Source organism: Podarcis cretensis (genome assembly GCF_951804945.1).
Source record: "Podarcis cretensis genome assembly, chromosome: 15".
Classification (NCBI taxonomy): Eukaryota; Metazoa; Chordata; class Lepidosauria; order Squamata; family Lacertidae; genus Podarcis; species Podarcis cretensis.
The window spans coordinates 34,882,428-34,901,256 of NC_137185.1; the positions used below are offsets into that span (position 1 = coordinate 34,882,428).

An 18,829-nucleotide genomic window follows, 5' to 3' on the forward strand; every position below is an offset into this window, starting at 1 on the left:
AGTAATCCTTTTGTTTGTTCCTTTCCAATCAAAATTTACACTCAAATGTTAAGTCATTGCAAAACTTACTTCCCTACCCCTCCAAAAGTAGGGAGGGGACAATTCAAAATATGGCGGAGATTTTCTCTTTTAACCACTCACTAAAGAAATCTTTTAGCAAAAACAGCCAAGTCATGTGGCACTTTAATAAGGATAAAATTCTTTATAATATATTCTTATAAAGTATTATAATAAATTTACTATTCTTTAAGATGCCACAAAATTATTTGTTGTTTTTGTTAAAGATATGCTTACAGAGCTGTTTTGATGGGGCTTCTTGGTTTCATTTTTTGGCCTTTTGTTAAGCAAGTTTCTACAGGACAGAAATAAAACAGTAATTGCATCAAGTTCAAAAAATATGCAAATTTGCTATATAAATCAACTTCAGTGGAACACTGTAGTTATAACTGTGTGCAACACAAGCTTTAAGGAAAGTAGCTTCTTTTAGAGGAAGAAAGCATTAATAATGAGTTTATGACCCATAGAATCATAGAACTGTAGAGCTGGAAGGGATCCCTGAGGGTCATCTAGTCCAACCCCTGCAATGCAGGAATCTCAACTAGGTCATAAATGACAGGTGACCATCCAACGTCTGATTAAAAACCTCCAAGGAAGGAGAGTCCACTACCTCTCATGGGAGTTTATTCTACTGCTGAACAGCTCTAGATAAATATAGCCCATTCTTTTTCTATTTCTGAAGCATTTATATTGATTCATTTTGTCTTACATGAAATTATGCATGATATAAAAACTAAAGCTCAAATATAAGGAATGAAAACAGCTTTTGAAATTCACAGAATCAATGACTTGCAACTTTAATTAAAATTGATAACAGCTATCAGTGCAATATTTCACTTCTGTTCTTTCAAGGAAATATCCTACATGCTTCAAAGTTATTTATCATCAAAGTTATTACTCAAAAGTGACCAAACAGTCCTCTGGAACACTGATGGTTACTCTTTGTGTGACTATTGCTATGTTTCAAGCAGCACCTAGATTTTGGTGCTTTGATTGTTTATTTTGAATTGGTAATATTACATTGAAATTGATAAGGGTTTGGTTTCTTGTATTGATCAGATAGTTGTTCACTTGCTGCCCCTCCAGATGCTTTGGTCTACAATTCCTATCATCCTGACACTCTCACCATGATAACTGGGGTTGATGGGAGTTTAATCCAAAACATTTGGAGGATGCCAGATTGAAAAGGCTGATGTTACAGTTAATCTTAAACATAGTAAAGTCACTTCCTTTCTTGCATACAAATTCCTATTTTCCATCTATCAGAATGTACCATGATGTAGCATTACGTCTGTAGTTAATTTGTTTTAAACTGTTTTTAATGCTGTATCCCGCCCTAGGACCTTCTGGTGAACAGAGTGTAATAAATGTAATAATAATAACAACGACTAGGATTAGCTTTAAAAATAACTTGCAAACCAGCTCACTCTTGGTCTATCAATGATCAGCAGAGTTATATCTGCATAAAGCCTTAGAATACCCTGCTCATCATTATCTGTAGTTATAAGTTGTTATTGATTGATATTAGGAGGACTGAAGCTTAGTTATACAAGGCACTTCTTAAACCCTTCTCGCAATAGGCAGGCCTTTAAATCCTGTTGGAGAAACTTTACCTCCAATAAGCACAACTAGAGATTGTTTCACTAAGAAAGTAGCTATAACTTTTGTTAAATAAATATAAGCATGTTGAAACACCCCTTATGCTTGTGCTACCAAGTTGTCATAAACAGCAAAGCAATCAAGAGATTCTTATGCCATTCAAAGTTTTTATGTGGTCATATAACAAGTGCAGGTACTCACTTCCAGACACTGCCTCAGCAGATCATATTCATTAAGCATCTTTGGCCACCCACCATGAACTAGTCTAAACAAGAACCTCCATGCATCCAGTTTAGAACACCTGGATACACAGCAGGGGATTCTAGATGGCTTGTTCTAAGAAACACACATATTTTACACAGGTCTGTTGAGAATCACTGTTAGGATGCAAGAACCGAGAGTGCATCCCAAAACATAAGCAAAACTCCTCTGTTGGTGCACAATGTGTGTGATGCACAGTGATAGCATAAGTTCCCCAAGATAGCATGCCTAAACTAAACAAGGTTTCTTTGGAAAGCAGTTTAAAAATGAGTGCTATAGAATAATGCTTTTAAGTTAGCTGATTTCATAGCAGATAAAATTAACATCTCTTATTTGCACTCCAGTAATAACAAACTTCCTCTCTAAGCCTATCAGTACCTAAATAGACTTTAAATGTCATTCGCTGATATTATTTACTTCAACAATGCCAAGGGTAACTTCTCTTAGATCTAATCCTTTCAACTGAATTCTAAATGGACACACGCCCACACCTTTCCCTCCCCAGAACTCTGATCACAAATAAATGAACTCCACAGAAAAACTGAAGAAAGATTATGAAATTCGCACATTTCTTGAGCCTATCAACTCTCTGTAGCAACAGCCTACACACTCATTTAAACAGTGAAATTGGGTGGGGTAGGGAGAGAAAGGATAAAACCCATTAAAACAAATTTTATCTTCTACTCAAACAGATGAATACTCTTCAGCACTGTAAATCATTAAGTTGAAAATGAGCAGAGAAATTATTCAGGAGATTGCCTATCTCCAAACTTCCTCACTGGAAAAGAGATATCTTTAACATTCCATGCAACAAGAGTTCCCCTCAAATGATGTTTATTATTCTGTGATATCAGCAGTAATGCAGAACTCTTCAGTGGGGCAAAGGGGCATAAAGGAACACCATCTATCACAATTTGCCCTTATAGAAGAGGAAGGAAAACTTTAATCACACCAATATCTCAAACCAAAACAAAGCACTTACTGTGCGAGCACCACCTGGGGACAAGGCTCCACTGGGCAGGTAGGGGCTTCCTAGCTCTGGGATCATCAAGAAGGGATAACCTGGATAGTGAGTCCCTTTAAAGAAGCCTCCATCTTGCTGTCTTCTGATTACTAGGGAAGAAAAAGACACTTAGCTAAATGCACTCAGAGTAAAGGCTGCAAACACAGTTTGTTTCAAAATGCAGCCCTAGGGATTAAGGAAGGTAGGGTTAACTAGAATTACAGAACAGAAAGAAATAAGATGTGAAATTTACAAACCAACTAAGGCATCTTATGTATATGTGCTCTAATTTGCAGTCAATATAGCACTCAGGTCTTACTTGAATTGACAGTGTTTACCTGCAACTGAATTTATGCCCATGCAACTGATGTACAGTTTTGTTTTTACTTGGGGGCAAAACAAAACTCCCAAGTAAGAACAAAAGTATACGTATACTTCTGCATGTGATATTAGGCACCTACTTCATACTTGGTAACAGCTGGGTTTCTGTGGTTAGTAAACATGACCTCCAGATGACCAAGCAAGGAAGCATTACAAAAAGTAATGGGGTGGTTGTTGCTGTTTTATTTTTAGGTCATAAAATACTAAAATGGAATGCAGGGTACTGAAAACCTGCTGCGTACGAAAGGTTACTAGAAGACAATTGCAAAGCTGACTTACATTATTAAGTCACAATGAAATCAGGAAGATATGTGTCAATGTTAATATTTTTTAAAATCTGTACTATCAAGTAGATAAAATTACACCACTGCATTACAGGTTAAATCTTTCAAGAATAACTGTTTTCTTAGATACAAGCAAACACTAATGTGGATTACAACTTCTACTGCACTCACAGGTATGCAATTAAACTAAAGTGGAAGAACCAAAGAGAGATGACATCCCAAAAGGGTGGCTGAAAGAATATAAAGCATAACAAAAATGATTTAAGGCATCAACAAGGGAGTAATTCCCACTGAATTAAATGGGACTTATTTCTGAGTAAAGATGCTTAGGTTGGGTTTTTAATTTTGGTCAAAACCCAATCTATGTTTTCTTATTCAGAAGTAAGAACCATTGTTTTCAGTGGAATAACGCTTCCAAAAAAATATGCTTTGGATTGCAATCTTAAATTGTCTATGGGTTGTGACTATTAAAAAAGGCTGAGTAACCAAAATGTTATTTGGTAAGTACAAATATTGGTGTACATATTCCTACTCCCCCAATCCAATATCTCCAATCTTTTTTTTTCCTTTCATAAAACTTCGAGTTTCTGTATCTATATGGAAGTATATCCTCCTAAACCCAAAGGAAACCTGCAATCCCATGTTTACTTGAATTCTGTAGGGCTCACTTCTGCATAAAGTTTTGCATAAAGTTCTGCTGTACCTCACACTAACCCTAAATCTGTTTATTCAGAAGTAAAGCAACAGATCTGGCTAATCTGTTATAGGAAGCTCAAAGAATGATAGGCTTACTGCACACTCTTATATGTTTACTCGGAAGTAAGCCCCATTGTACATAAACGGGGCTTATTCCCAGCAAGTATTGATAGGACTGCAGTCCTCCTGTGGTATAACATACGTCACAATAATCTTGAGAAGTACCACAAGATCTTCTATTTGTGTGTTTCCCCAAAGGCAAGGACTTCAACAGGTCTAACTCCAGAGCAGCTCTGCCACTTAATGCTGGCTAACAGTGGTCCCAACACCAGCATACCAAAGCCGATCAGTCCCCTATAAATCCCATTAATTCAAATATCCCTGGGTGCAATCTTGCACCTACTTCCTTTACGGACTCATCTCCATACAACTCAGCGGCTGTTATCTGTGGAATCCAAAGTAAATCCCGCTAACTGGAAACCTCTCTCCCCGCCGGTAAGCAGGATCGCAGCTCTTCAGAGTCAGATGATAGGCGGTGTTTACTCAAACGCAAGAGATGCCTCGTTAAATTTCATGGCAGCTCAACTTGCGAGCAAGAGAACTTCAGGACGGCGGGGGGTGGGGTGGGGAGAGAAGCAGCGACACACATACAAAAAAAAGCGCGTCGCCCTGATTTCAAATCTCGACTCGCGATTCAGGGCCTCTTTCGAGTCGACACAGGATCAGGGCCAAAAGGGGGCAGCAACAAAAGCCAGCGAGGAGACGGGACGGCGCGGCCAAGGGAAGCTCCTCCTCCTCCTCATTCCAGAAAAGTGAAGGCGGGGGGGGGGGGAAACGAGGAGTCGCCGCCGCGGGTCCTCCGTCCTCTGAGGAGAGAGCGCCATCTCCCCTTCTCCTCCGACCCCCGCCGCCGCCCCACAACGCTGCCTCCCCCCGCCCCCTCCTATCGAGGTTGGGGAGGGGGGGGGAAAGCAAATATATATATATATTATATAGAGATAGATATTTAAAGAGGGTTCCTCTACCTTCGGCTGGAGAGTCCCGCGGCTTCTGGAAACTTTCCCGGGGCTGTTGAGGCGGCCTCTCCGCCTGTGGGGGGGGAAAAGGCACAAAGCGGGGCGGGTTGAGGCGTTTGCCCGGGACGAAGCCCCCCCCCTCTCCACTCTCCCGCCCCCCCCGCCTCAAAACAGCAGCCTCTCTCTCCCCCCCCCCACCCTCCCCACATTCGCTCTCTTTTGTCGCCCCCGCCTTCCCTCCGCCATCAACTTTTTACCTCAGAATCGGAGCCGGAGGCGCTGCCGCCGCCGCCGCCGCCGCGGTTCTCGGACTCGTGCACGAGCGACGACTTGAGCTCGTCCAAGTCTCCGTGCGCCGAGCCGCGGCCCCCGGAGCCCTTGTCCTGCTCGTCGCCTTCATCCTGGAAAGGGATGAGCTCGTCCGGGGCGCCCAGGTCGTCGCCGCCGCCGCCGCCTCCTCCTCCTCCGCCGGCCGGTTGCAGCTGAGGCATGGTGCGGCGGGGTCCCGGTGCGGCGGGGGGCCGCTCCCCGCACCCCGCCTGCCTCAGCCCGGCCTCTCGACGCAGCCCCGTCCCGCCGCCGCCGCCGCCGCCGCCCGAAGAAAGTTTTGACACTCTCCGGAAGAGAGGAAGGCGCCGAAGAGCTCCTCTTCTCCTCCTCCTCCCTCTTTCTTTCTTTCTCTCCTTCTTTCGGAGTCGAGGGAACGGGATAGGCGGGAAAAGGAGGAGGTCGAGGGGGAGGCGGCACCCCGGAGGCGGCGTAGGGGGAGAGAGGGGAAGGAAAAGGATCCCGAGAGTTGCTCCGACGCAGCCGCTGGCGGGGTCCCCTGCCTAGCCCACCCGGGGAGGGTCGGGAATGCGAGAGCGAGGGGCCGGGAGGGAGGAGGAGGAGAAGGGGAAGGGAGGGAGGAGGAGCTCCCGCTGCAAATTGACACCCCCCCCCAGCCAGCGGTGGAGGAGGGGGAGGGTTACGCCCCCCCCCCAAAGTGACGGCAAGTACACCCACCCACCCGCTTCACACGCCCCCGCGCGATCACTTTCGCCCAGGGACCCCCCAGCTCGGCTTCACTCGGGTTACCCTGACCCACTCCTACGAACGCACGTCCTTCTTCCCTTCCCTCAAAAATTTTATTTTATTTGGTTTTGAACTACTATAGGGGGGGTTTCAGGGGACGTGCAAAATAAAGCGGGGTTCAAAAAAAAGGGGGGAGGGAATTGGAGCCCCCTGTGTTTTTGTGAACGCCCCTCTTCCTGCAGGGGGAAAAAGCCGCCCCCTTCACAAAAAATATATATGATGAAGGCTCTTCTCTGCTGAGTATTTAAATGAGCCATAACCAGGGGACTTTAGTTAAAAAGGGGAAAAAATGTTTGCAGCCCCATCCTGGGCTTGGTTGTTTTCAGAAGTAAGGCGCAATCCTAAACACGCTTTACTCCCATTTAGTTTAGAGAGTTTTGCGGCACGGTCCTGACCGTGCTTACTCAAAAGTAAATGCTATGGAATTAAATGGGATTTTACTCCCTTGTCAGTAAGGGTTAAGCTTGCAGCCCTGCTTCCCAGTAAAGGGAGGGGCTTTTGTTCTGCAAGTCCCACAACGGCTTTCAGTGGGACTTACTCCGAGCTAAGTTTGCATAGGATAGGTGCTTGGCAGCCTGATCATCTGCATGTTTCTACAAGACTTGAAGTCTCAATGTGAGGCTTCCTTGCCAAGTACATGTGCTCTGAATTGCAGACATAATCCCGCAATGTATCTGGCAGTACAGTACTTATACCTGAAACTCTCAAGCACATTCCCCAACGTGTTACGCACTTCACAGAGGAAGGTGGTAGGGACACAGTCTGCTGGCATTTGTGCTTCTTGCATGTGCATTAGAATCAAGAAAATATATCCAACCTTTTACTTCTAGAGACTTGTGGGAGTGGGCTAAAACTAACTAGAATAATTCTGCTGCAGGGTATGTGTTGGAAACCAGATTTTTAAAAGACATTCCCCAAAGTCAAAATGGGCAGAGTTTTACAGGTGACAGATACAAGAACATGAGATTCTTCCTAGAGCATGCACAAGTGTTGTCTCCCTCTCCTTGCTCTCCAAACTCACATAATATTTTTTTTATCTCTTCCCTTGCTTTGATGTATCTCTTCAGACTCTTAAAGGCTACTTGTGTGTTTGGTGCTAGCAACTGCCTCCTGCCACACCTGCATTGATTATTGAGAGGCGCCCCAACTTTAAACCTCCAGCACCTATGATTTTAATCGGATTTCCTCAGCTTTCTTGCTTCCGTTAGAGTAGTTATGGGGAACCTGTGGTCTTCCAGATGTTGCTAAAATACAACTCCCATCAGCCTCAGCATGCATGGCCAGTGGACACTCGCCTCTTGGTCTCTTGACAGCCATGTGTATTAGCCTTATGGTAAGTCAGACCATTAATCCATCTAGCTCAGGGTTGTCTGCACTGACTGCATAGGAGCCAACTCCTAGGGGCAAAGGTCCCTTCAGCCCCCCCCCATAAAATATTTGAGGGGCTCCCCCCCCCCAAAATTGATGGGCATTGCCATTCAAATGGTGTGTGTGCACCATGTCATGTGATTGTGCAGGGCGGGACTTACCTGGGCCCTCCCCCATATTTTATTCAATTTGGCACTCCTGAATGACTGGTAGCTGCTCTCCAGGATTTCATCCAGGGGCAGAGAGTGAGACCTTCAGCGCATACAAGGCACATTATGTACCACTGAACTATGGTCCTTCCCCAAAGACTAGGCCCACAGTAAGAGAACAAGGCTGCGGTTGCACCATACATTTATAGCACCCCTCCAATAATTCTGGAAACTAGTTTACCTCTCATAGAACCATAATTCCCAGCTACACTTCCCAGAATTGTTTGAAGAGGTTTGAAATGTATGCAATGCATGCAGCCCAAGTAAATGGGCAGCAGGGACAGCAGCAAGGAGTAAAGGGCTCTGCCCCAAAAGAGGGCAGCTTATATGTGTGTGTGTGTGTATGTGCATGCTACTTTTCCACATAAATGTGCCCAAACTGGCTGAAAACACATTTCTCTTTTGAGGGAGAACTATTGTTCCTTCCTCTCTATCTATCCAATTACAGTAACATTCTAATTCATTTCAAAACTTGAAGTTGACAATCAAAATAGATACCGGTAATTCATTTTGATGATATAGATAATAGCATTTTAAATGCATTGTAAAATGAATAGTCATTAAAGCATATCAGCTGATATCAGCTAGTTAAAATGAACCATAATCAGATGTGATACACATCTCCAGTGCAATCATATATTCAGAATTATATAACTGACAGACAGTGTGTAGCAGTACTAGCAATTAAAAGGCAGTGTTAACAAATAATACATTGGTGGAGGCATCTTGCTCAAAGCACACCCCCACCCAAAACCTGGGGCCAGCACTACTATAGGAGTTATGGAACAGCCACCTTGCTCTCAGCAAAAAGTGCACTGGAGGCTGTGAATACGCTGTACCTTTAAAGCACACCCAAAACACATAAAAAAAACCCCAAACCCCTCCAATAATTCTGGGCACTGTAGTTTAATGGTTTCTGGGAATTATAACTGTGAGGGGTAAACTAAAGTTTCCAGAATTCTTTAAGGAAAAGAATGTGTGTCAAATGTGCTTTAAGGGTACTGTACAATGTTGCTCTCTATGTGCAGTGTAGAAGCAAGGTTTTTTTAAATTAAGGTTTCACAGGAGCAGTAGTTAGAAAGCAAACAAGGGGTCTGAAAAGGTGTACATGGACACAGCCTACCACTCCAGCCCTTGAAAACATGCAAGTCCAGCAGATATTGAAAAATCGCAGGTATTTTAAGTGTTGTAGTACTGAGCTATTAAAAATATCACAGCTTTCTTTTCCAGCTTAATCATCACAGTTGAGGAATTGTGTGTTTAGGCATCTGAAGCTTTCTCAGGATTGTGCCGTTTAGAAAAGATGTACCACCCAATCCTATGCATGATTAGTTCTCTGAAGCTTTTCCCTAAGAGTTCCCTAAGATTTATAGCCTTAGTACAGTAGATTAATTTTATTTTTCTATTTATTTTTCTTCAAAAGCCAGACATTGAGACAAAACCCTTGGAAAAGCAGTCGTATTGAAAAACTATTAAATCTGTTAATGTACCACAACATGTAGGCGAATTCCATGTTATCTGCTACCCATCTGGATTTGTGCATGTGTTGGCCAAATGGTAACCTTTGTGGTCCTGCTTGGGAGGCTTGACTTCGCACAAGCAAAATATTTTACCCCTGCACACAGGAAAGCTAAGCCTGTGTCATAGACATCTATGCAAGCAGCGACACAAGCACTTTTATCATGTGAATTTGGTGTCAGAATTTGGTGATGAGGTGCGTGGACATTAAATACTTACACAAGCACATGTTGAACAGTGATCGGGGCACAGGGCCGTCTTACCCATAGACGCTAGGGGTGCGGGGCACCGGGCTCTCAGAGGCACCAGGTTGAGAGTCTAGGGCCCAAGAGCTGAGTTCGGGGAAGAGCTCGCCCGTTGGTTGGAGCGCCACAGCGGGCTCTTCTGCAGGCAGCTCTGCGCTGTGAGTTCGGGGGCGACCGAGCCAGCGAGATGCTGAGGCAGCTGGCCGGTTCCACCCTCCTGTGTGCTTGGGACTGGGCAACCTGGGGGGGGCCGGCGCCAGGCAGATCTTTTCACCCTGGCACCACATATGCTTAGGACAGCCCTGTCGGGGTACATGCAGTGGCCTGTGAAAAGCCGCTCAGGATGTGGCCAGCTATAATACACATGGATTCACTCCATTCCAAAACTAATTTCTGCTTAGGTGAGCTGGCTCACACAGCCACTTGGAATTCGATTGCTCTTTATTGTGTGTGCTGTTTCACTCGCTGCTGTTTGCATTCCCATGTAGGTCCTCTGAGCCACCTCATTTAAGTGGCTCTCGCTGAAGATTCAGGCCTAAAGATGAGCCTCACTGCCATTTAGAGCTAAATTGTATACATTTACTCCTCCAGATTACATTTCAGAGTTTTTCTACTTTGTCACAGGTTTACTTTGGTGTGTCAACAGGTTGTTGTTACACAATAATCTCTTTTCTTCTTCTTTTGCCTTTTTTATGCACAAAGAACACTGAAGCCACAAAGATTTATTGGTATTTTTGCCACGTGTGAAATTGCAGCACAGTGTCCAAGACAAATAGTGAAACAGTTTTCCAATTGGCAAAAGAAAGCAAACATGGTATCCCAGCTTATCATGCTCCAGGTGTAACATTTTGCTGAATAATGATGGCAGGAATTAGCTGACTATGCATTTACTTCATTTTGGCAGTGGCCTTGTTCTAGCCTTGCCTTTTCAACCCATCTCGGAAATATTCGGGGTGAGGAGTGCCCACTCAGACCCAAGGTTGTACAGGCTCTTAGGCCATGACTGTATATTTTAACTTTTACTTTCTATGGAAGGACTGCTACCTAAAACATTATTTCTATAGTGCCCAAAGTGTCTTTAAACCATTTCTACAACACTCTGGAAGTCATGTCTGTCTTCACCTGGAGAGTAAAGTGAAAAAGTACTCAACGCTTTTAGAGCCTGTTAAGAGCTGGGGAGGTATCACAGCTTAACAGAGCACATGCTGTGCATGCAAATAGGTTCGATTTCTGACATATATATTTCGGTCCTAGGTGATGTGAATGTTTGCATCTCTGGAGACAATATTGGGCTAGATGGACAGATATTCATACAAGGCATGAGGTATAAACTCAAATGAAAATAGCTTCTGGGCAGGGCACTGAGTCTAAATGTTTGGAATTATGGTCATGAAATTATGTTTAATTGCTTTATTTTTATGTTTGAAAATCTGGCTAGACAGAATAAAGTACTTTTTCAATGCAGCCTATAGTTAAATGCTGGAACTTGCTCCTGCAATAAGTGGTGATGGGTGCAAACTTGGGTAGCTTTAAAAGAGGATAAGACAAACTAAGGAGGAGGGGGATGTCTATGTTCTATCTCTGCTGTCAGAGGCAGAATGCCACTCAATGCTAGTTGCTGGAAATCACAAGTAGAGAGAGTGCAGTTGGGCTCAGGTCCAGTTTGCAGGCTTTACATAGGCATCGGATCAGCCACTGTGAGAATAGGTTGCTAGACCACATGGACCAGTTGACTGATCCAGGAGGCTCATCTTACATTTTTTGTTTGCTTATTTTTAATGTTGGTAGGTCAGCTGGTAGAGCATGAGTTGTGGGTTCGAGCCCCATGTTGAGCAAAAGGATTCCTGCCTTGCAGGGGTTGGACTAGATGACCCCTTGTTGTCCCTTCCAACTCTCGGTTCTTTGATTCTATGATCTGCCCCACACCCCTCGGTATCAAAGCTCTCTACAGAGCTTGCAGTTTAGAACAATAACATGTTGGGATTTGATTTTTTAAAAAAGTGATGCTTTACGTTGTGAACTTTATCTGGAAAATGCCTTCTAAATATTTTTTACAAAATTAAAAAGTGGGCGCGCAAATATTCTACAAATCTTTTTAATAATTAAATTTATTCATTTAATTTGTGTGCTTTGAATCTAGAAACGGTTTCAAGTTCAAACATAAAAGTTTTGCATCAGTGGTATTTGTCCTTGACTGATAAACATGCATACACTCAAGCTGTTAGTTAGCTATAAGAGTTCAGTGATATTTACTCCTTGCAGCCAGTTAAGATCAGACTTGTTTCACATTTGGTGGAACTTTCTTGTTTTAAAAGTATTGATTAGTAATAATCCATACTGAATACAAAATGGCGGAGGATTATATCCAATTCTATGTCCAATCAGAGGAGACCCATTGAAGTGAATGGCCATGACTACCAAGTTCATTCATTTCAATGGGTCTGTTCTGAGTAGAATTTAGTTGGATACTGTGCTATGCATACAGAGGAGTCCTATATATGTTTGTCTATGATTGCTGCTATAGATGAGAGTTCAGGAAGTGATTTTTTTTCAATGTAGTTGCCAAGTGGTGGAATAGCAAGAGACAAAGCTTTGGCAATGTATCTATTTTACAGCTGCAATGATTTTCTGGGCCAGGCCCTGGACATAATCACTAGCTCTTAAAAAGCAGTAGAAGAGGATGCAGCAGTTTGGGAAACAACGGCAGTGGAAAAGCCAATCAACTCATAGGAAGGAAATGGATCAGTGGAGGAATTTTGGAAAAGTTTACGATGATTTATATCAGGTGTGGAGAACCTTTGGTCCTCCTGATGTTGCCAAATACAACTCCCATGAGCCTCAGCAAGCATAGCCCATGACCAGGGGGATGGGAGTTGTAGTTCAGCAACATCGGCCAAAGTTTTCCCACATCTGATACGTATATTGCTGTTGCTATGTATGGTACTGTACAAAATACAAGAGGGCAAGGTCCCTGTCGTGAGATAATAGCAATCTATCAATCAACATGGGAGAAACAGGAAAATGAGAAGAAATGGAAGCAGGGGTGAAGGTGTATGGTCCAGGTTAGGGAATTTGCAGTCCTCCAGCCGTTGTTGTACTACAACTCCCATCATCCTTGACCACTTATCCTGCTGGTTGGGGCTGATGGGAACTGGAGTCCAACAGTGGCTGGAGGGTCACAGCAGCAGCACCCCCCCTTGCACACACCGAGGAAGAGAACTGCAGCCTTAGGCTTCTTTATGGCCGGGCATGAGAACTTGGGGATTGTGCCAAAGGGTTCACAAAATAATGATCACACTGGAAGGGCAGTGCAGTGTTGTTCTTGGGCCGTATTATGTTTTCCTGATTTATAGGCTTAGTAGTTGATGCTTTAGCTTTTCTGCATTAATAATAAAGTACAAAGAGTCAGACTTTTGCTCCCCCCCCCGTTTTTTTGCAGAAACAGAAATGTATTTGCTTTCCAACACTTTTGAAATGTTAAATATTTTCATTTTTGAATATTTATTGTTTGTATTTGCATTTGTATGCTCTCATGAATGCCGTAGCTGGGATTCCTGCATAGGAGGGAGTTGGACTAGATGACCCTCAGGGGTCCCTTCCAACCCTACAATTCTATGGTTGTTTTTTTTCAAATATACATTTTCAGGTATTATAGGCTACATGCATTTTCAGACATGCACCACTACCCCCTGCTGGCCAAATTATCCTCTCCTGACAAGCCTTACACAAACACACACACACACGTACGTTCATAATGTATACATATTTTTAATGTATACCTTGCCTTTCTACTGTTTAGGTGTTTAAGGTGACTTCCAAACGTAATTTGAAACTGGTATCAATCTTAGTCGGGCAGGCAAGTGAACCTTCGTATTGCCCTAGAACAAAGGAACAAATTCCCTTAAGTCCATGCCAAACGGATCAGACCCACTGAGACTTTCTTCTGGTGCATAGTGCTTGTGCCACTTCAGTGTTAGTAGCAGGGCAAAGGCGTAAGACATCCTTTCTGGAAGCACCCACCCTACAGACCAGTTTTGGAGCAGAGCACATACAAACATCTGGGTTGGATTAATTGGGCAGTGATTAGAGGCCCAGCTTGGCTGCTGCCACTCATGTCTTTCTTCAGACAACTGTCTTGATGTCAGGTATTTATTTACATATTGCACTTATATTCCACCTTTCTTCGCAAGGAGCTCGAAATGGCATACATGGTTCTCCCATCCTCATTTAATCCATACAGCAACCTTGTGAGGTAGGTTCAGCTGTGAGGCAGAGACTGACCCAAGGTCATGGCCGAGTGGGGATTTGAACCCTGGTCTCCCAGGTCCTAGCCCAGGGGTCGGCAAGGTTTACCGGCCACGGGCCGGATCACTCCCATGGAGATCGTCTGTGGGCTGGACTGACGCAGTGCGACGCTGGAGAGCCAGTGTGGTGTAGTGGTTAAGAGCAGTGGACTTGTAATCTGGTGAACTGGGTTCGCTTCCTCGCTCCTCCACATGCAGCTGCTGGGTGACCTTGGGCTAGTCACACTTCTCTGAAGTCTCTCAGCCTCACTCTCCTCACAGAGTGTTTGTTGTGAGGGAGGAAGGGAAAAGGAGATTATTAGCTGCTTTGAGACTCCTTAGGGTAGTGATAAAGCAGGATATCAAATTCAAAAAATCGCGTCTGTGCATGTCCGCAGCACTGGAAATTGCTTCTACGCATGCCTGGATGCCGAAAATTGCGCCTGCGCAGAAGCGGTTTTCGGCGTCTGGACATGCGCAGATGGGATTTCAGGTATCTGGACTCGCCAAGAGAGCGGCTTGGTTCGGGGACGGCTCGTGGGCCGGTAAAACAGTCTTCGTGGGCCGCATCCAGCCCACGGACCGCACGTTGCCGACCCCTGTCCTAGTCTGACACTCCAACCATTACACCACACTGGCTCTGCTATTGCCCTCTTCCCCAACGCCAGTGACAGTTCTATCTCTGTTCTGTTTGTGCACAATACCAGGAAGCTTGGTTTTGCTTCGTTTATCCCTTTCCATGGGCTTCATTTGGATCTTCTGGTACTCTGTTGCACCTGCTATATTAAATGCCAGTACTGAAAATCCCAGTTCTTGCACCGCATCACAATTGCACCACAGCAGCCTTTTCCCGTACCAGTTTCTCCCGAGTTCACCCAGACGCTACTTAATCAACTTACAGATGTAAACTGGTTTAAAAACTGGATTCTCTTGGGGAATCCTGTGGATTGCATGAAGGAGGGAGCCTGGGGCAAACAGTCTGTGAGCACCTAGAAAGGAATGCTGTGATCACCAAGAGTCAGCATGGATTTCTGGAAAATAAGTCATGTCAGACTAACCTGATCTCATTTTTTGACAGAATTACAACCCTGGTAGATGAAGGGAACGCAGTGGATGTAGCCTACCTTGATTTCAGCAAGGCATTTGACAAGGTGCCCCATGATATTTTTGTAAAGAAGCTGGTAAAATGCGGTCTTGACTATGCTACCACTCAATGGATTTGTAACTGGCTGACTGACCGAACCCAAAGGGTGCTCATCAATGGTTCCTCTTCATCCTGGAGAAGAGTGACTAGTGGGGTGCCACAGGGTTCTGTCTTGGGCCCGGTCTTATTCAAAATCTTTATCAACGACTTGGATGATGGACTCAAGGCATCCTGATTAAATTTGCAGATGACACCAAACTGGGAGGGGTGGCTAACACCCCAGAGGACAGGATTACGCTTCAAAACGACCTTGACAGATTAGAGAACTGGGCCAAAACAAACAAGATGAATTTTAACAGGGAGAAATGTAAAGTATTGCACTTGGGCAAAAAAATGAGAGGCACAAATACAAGATGGGTGACACCTGGCTTGAGAGCAGTACATGTGAAAAGGATCTAGGAGTCTTGGTTGACCACAAACTTGACATGAGCCAACAGTGTGACGCGGCAGCTAAAAAAGCCAATGCAATTCTGGGCTGCATCAATAGGAGTATAGCATCTAGATCAAGGGAAGTAATAGTGCCACTGTATTCTGCTCTGGTTAGACCTCACTTGGAGTACTGTGTCCAGTTCTGGGCACCACTGTTCAAGAAGGACACTGACAAACTGGAACGTGTCCAGAGGAGGGCAACCAAAATGGTCAAAGGCCTGGAAACGATGCCTTATGAGGAACGGCTAAGGGAGCTGGGCATGTTTAGCCTGGAGAAGAGGAGGTTAAGGGGTGATATGATAGCCATGTTCAATTATATAAAAGGATGTCACATAGAGGAGGGAGAAAGGTTGTTTTCTGCTGCTCCAGAGAAGCGGACACGGAGCAATGGATCCAAACTACAAGAAAGAAGATTCCACCTAAACATTAGAAAGAACTTCCTGACAGTAAGAGCTGTTCGACAGTGGAATTTGCTGCCAAGGAGTGTGGTGGAGTCTCCTTCTTTGGAGGTCTTTAAGCAGAGGCTTGACAACCATATGTCAGGAGTGCTCTGATGGTGTTTCCTGCTTGGCAGGGGGTTGGACTCAATGGCCCTTGTGGTCTCTTCCAACTCTATGATTCTATGATTCTAGGTTCTTAGGAATTTAATGGGACATAAGTTACTTGCTGCTAAGTTGTTCTTTTGATTTCAATGGAACCAAAAGAAAGAAAGAAAAGATTCAGTGGAACTGTAGTTTGTTAAGAGTGCTAGAAGCTGTCGCTTTGGGAGTGGTAAACTACAGTTCCCAGGATTATTAGGAGGGTACTTTAAATGTATGATGTGTACTCAGTCTATATCTCTGGATTTGGCCCTAAGATGCTTTCAGCTTGAAGTGTAACACAATTTTTAATCAGGAAAGGCTAGCCACACTCATTTTTGCAACAAAGCAAGTAATCATTGTACGTTGGCCTGTAGTTTTTGAAGCTTAAAAATAGGAAGTTCAAGGAGAAGTGAATTTGAATCGGCTTCAACAGCCTGGAGTAACCTTCCACCCCATTGTAACCATTTTGGTCACTGACCTTAGGTTTGAAATAACTATTTTCCCTGCCCTCCCTTCCTCCATCATTCTTCTTTTCCTCTTCTTTTTCCTCTTTCTGCTTAACACTGTTTCCATAATGGACAGGTTCTGCAAATAGTGCCCCCTTCCTCTGCAGATGCAAATATAAGTTTTGAGCTATGGGGGGGATAGCACATGTAGCACTGACTGCGTCTTCAACTTGATAAGCACTCTGGGGAGGGGGTGGGAAGGGAGAATCAATTTCTGTCCCTAAGGTTATTTTGTGGTGGGTGGGTGTGAGAGAGGCGCTCTCACAGAGCAACTGAGCGACAGCTTGAAACCACACTATTCCTTGATCTCAGGGAAAAGAACAAGACAGGAGTCCCAAATCCCAGCTGTGCAGAGCAAGGATCAGAGCGCTAATAATATGACTGTAATGATACATGAGGGAGTCTTTTCCTGGTCTCAGAGAGTTCAGCATTCCTTCAGAGAAAGCAGCTTCTCAATCCCAAGCATCAAGCTGGCTGCAGCGGCTGCTTTGTTACATAGACTGTTTTCTTATTTGGGGTGCGTGGGTGAGTATGGCGGGGGAGAGACATGTTTTAGGCACTGTTTATCTGCACCCCTTCCATATCCAGAGGCTAGAGTCAGGTAGAAAACGCATTTGGTGTTGGGGCGACTGTCAAGAGCGATTCTTGATTGACAAATTGGGGCCCCAACAGAGCTCATTAAACCCAACCTCACTTCTCTCCTGGGAATCCTGAATACTAGACCCCTGTTTTTCTGCTATTAGAATATTTTGACTCCTCCGTTGATCAATTGAATGTGCCTTTTCTTTTTTTCCTCCAGTATTAATTCAGTTTGGAGTCGCAGATGATTTTCCTGCTAATGAAGAAACACTGCATGCGGTCATCAGGAAAGATGAGGCCGCCTTTGCTACAGGACCTCAGGCAGAATACAGCGTGATTATTCATGAAGACCTCTGTGCCTGCAAATACCCTTCTTGCCTTCCCTCCAGCGGGTCTCTTTCATCCCATCTCTTGTCAATTGCATTTTATTTTTTAACATGAACAAAAACTAAATGAAGAACAATGCAATCCGGTTTCATTTCAAAATAATTTCAGGTAACATTCATTCTTGCTGCTAGCAGCAAGCATAGCAGGGGGTTGGACTAGTTGACCCTATGATTCTGTGAAATGGGCTACCACCAGACGGCATTTGGTTCACACAAGAAAGCAAAGGCAACTGTGTTGGCCTACACAAAAGATTCTAAAATCCACAGGAGGATAATACCTTTATTAGTCTAATCAAGATGTTGTGAGATCAAGAGCCAGGAAGAAGAAGCACATAGTTAATGCTGTGTATAGTTGAACTTTGGAACTCACTGCCACATGAGGCAGGGATGCCCACCAATTTAGATGGGTTTAGGATTAGGCAAGTTAATGGAGGATAAAGTACTTGTTATGTACTGAGTTGAATAGGATTCAGAATGCAGCAGTCTGATTGGTCCTAGAACAATGCAGCAGTATGATTGGTCTGCAGGAGCCACCCAATCCAGCTCCAGATGGAAGTGAATCCACAACCTGATTGGCCTACAGGAGAATTCCGGAATTAGCCAATCACGTGCAGCCCATTGTGTAAATAATGTATATAAAGCAGATACTTTGAAGGGACTTTCATTCCCTCCTCACCACTATGAGCTGAATAAAGAGCGTGAAATCCACTCTCGACTCTGAGTATATATCAGTTCTCAATGGCTACTAGCCACAGCTGGAGAAATCCCAGTTTCTGGAAACCATACAGTGGGAGGGGACAGTGCTCTTGTGCTTGGCTTCCTGTTTGTGGGTTTCCCACAGGCATCTCGTTGGCCACCAAGAGGACGGGATCCTGCACTAGGTGGGCCATTGGCCTGATCCATCGGACTCTTATGTTCTTGTGCTTTCACACAGCAAATGGCTATGGGGTCTTGCCCAAACACCAGTTCACAGTACTTAGCAAAGCTCAAACACAAGGCTGTAGCTGGATGGACCAGAGTCAGGGATTGTGGGAAAGGGTCCACATTAGCCCTTATGGAAGAGGAAAATCTCAATGCACACACTTTCTCTCACTCACACATATGCACAGTTCAAGCCCAGTTCTCCTGTGAAGATAGTTCAGTGGCTTCC

At 44.3% G+C, this 18,829-nt stretch overlaps 1 protein-coding gene and 1 long non-coding RNA gene across 4 annotated transcripts in view; one reads left to right on the forward strand and one right to left on the reverse strand.

Moving 5' to 3' along the window:
- Nucleotides 1–5,803, reverse strand: part of TCF7L1 (transcription factor 7 like 1) — a 71,856-nt gene extending 66,053 nt beyond the window's left edge. Inside the window, exons 1-3 of the mRNA XM_079955071.1 lie at nucleotides 5,555–5,803; nucleotides 5,307–5,370; nucleotides 2,900–3,030 (exon numbers count right to left, since the gene is read on the reverse strand). Coding sequence (XP_079811197.1) covers nucleotides 2,900–3,030; nucleotides 5,307–5,370; nucleotides 5,555–5,788 — 429 coding nt within the window. The 5' untranslated portion in view covers nucleotides 5,789–5,803. The remainder of the gene's footprint in view (nucleotides 1–2,899; nucleotides 3,031–5,306; nucleotides 5,371–5,554) is intronic.
- Nucleotides 5,804–5,833: 30 nt separating this feature from the next.
- LOC307203990 lies at nucleotides 5,834–18,387 on the forward strand. 3 transcript variants are annotated; one of them, XR_013833425.1, is made up of 3 exons: nucleotides 5,834–6,292; nucleotides 10,414–10,525; nucleotides 17,027–18,387. It is a non-coding gene; the product is annotated as an uncharacterized lncRNA (long non-coding RNA). The 3 variants fall into 3 exon arrangements; XR_013833424.1 differs by lacking the exon at nucleotides 10,414–10,525 and having other exon boundaries at nucleotides 5,834–7,704; XR_013833426.1 differs by lacking the exon at nucleotides 5,834–6,292 and having other exon boundaries at nucleotides 9,972–10,525.
- The last annotated feature ends 442 nt before the right edge of the window (nucleotides 18,388–18,829 follow it).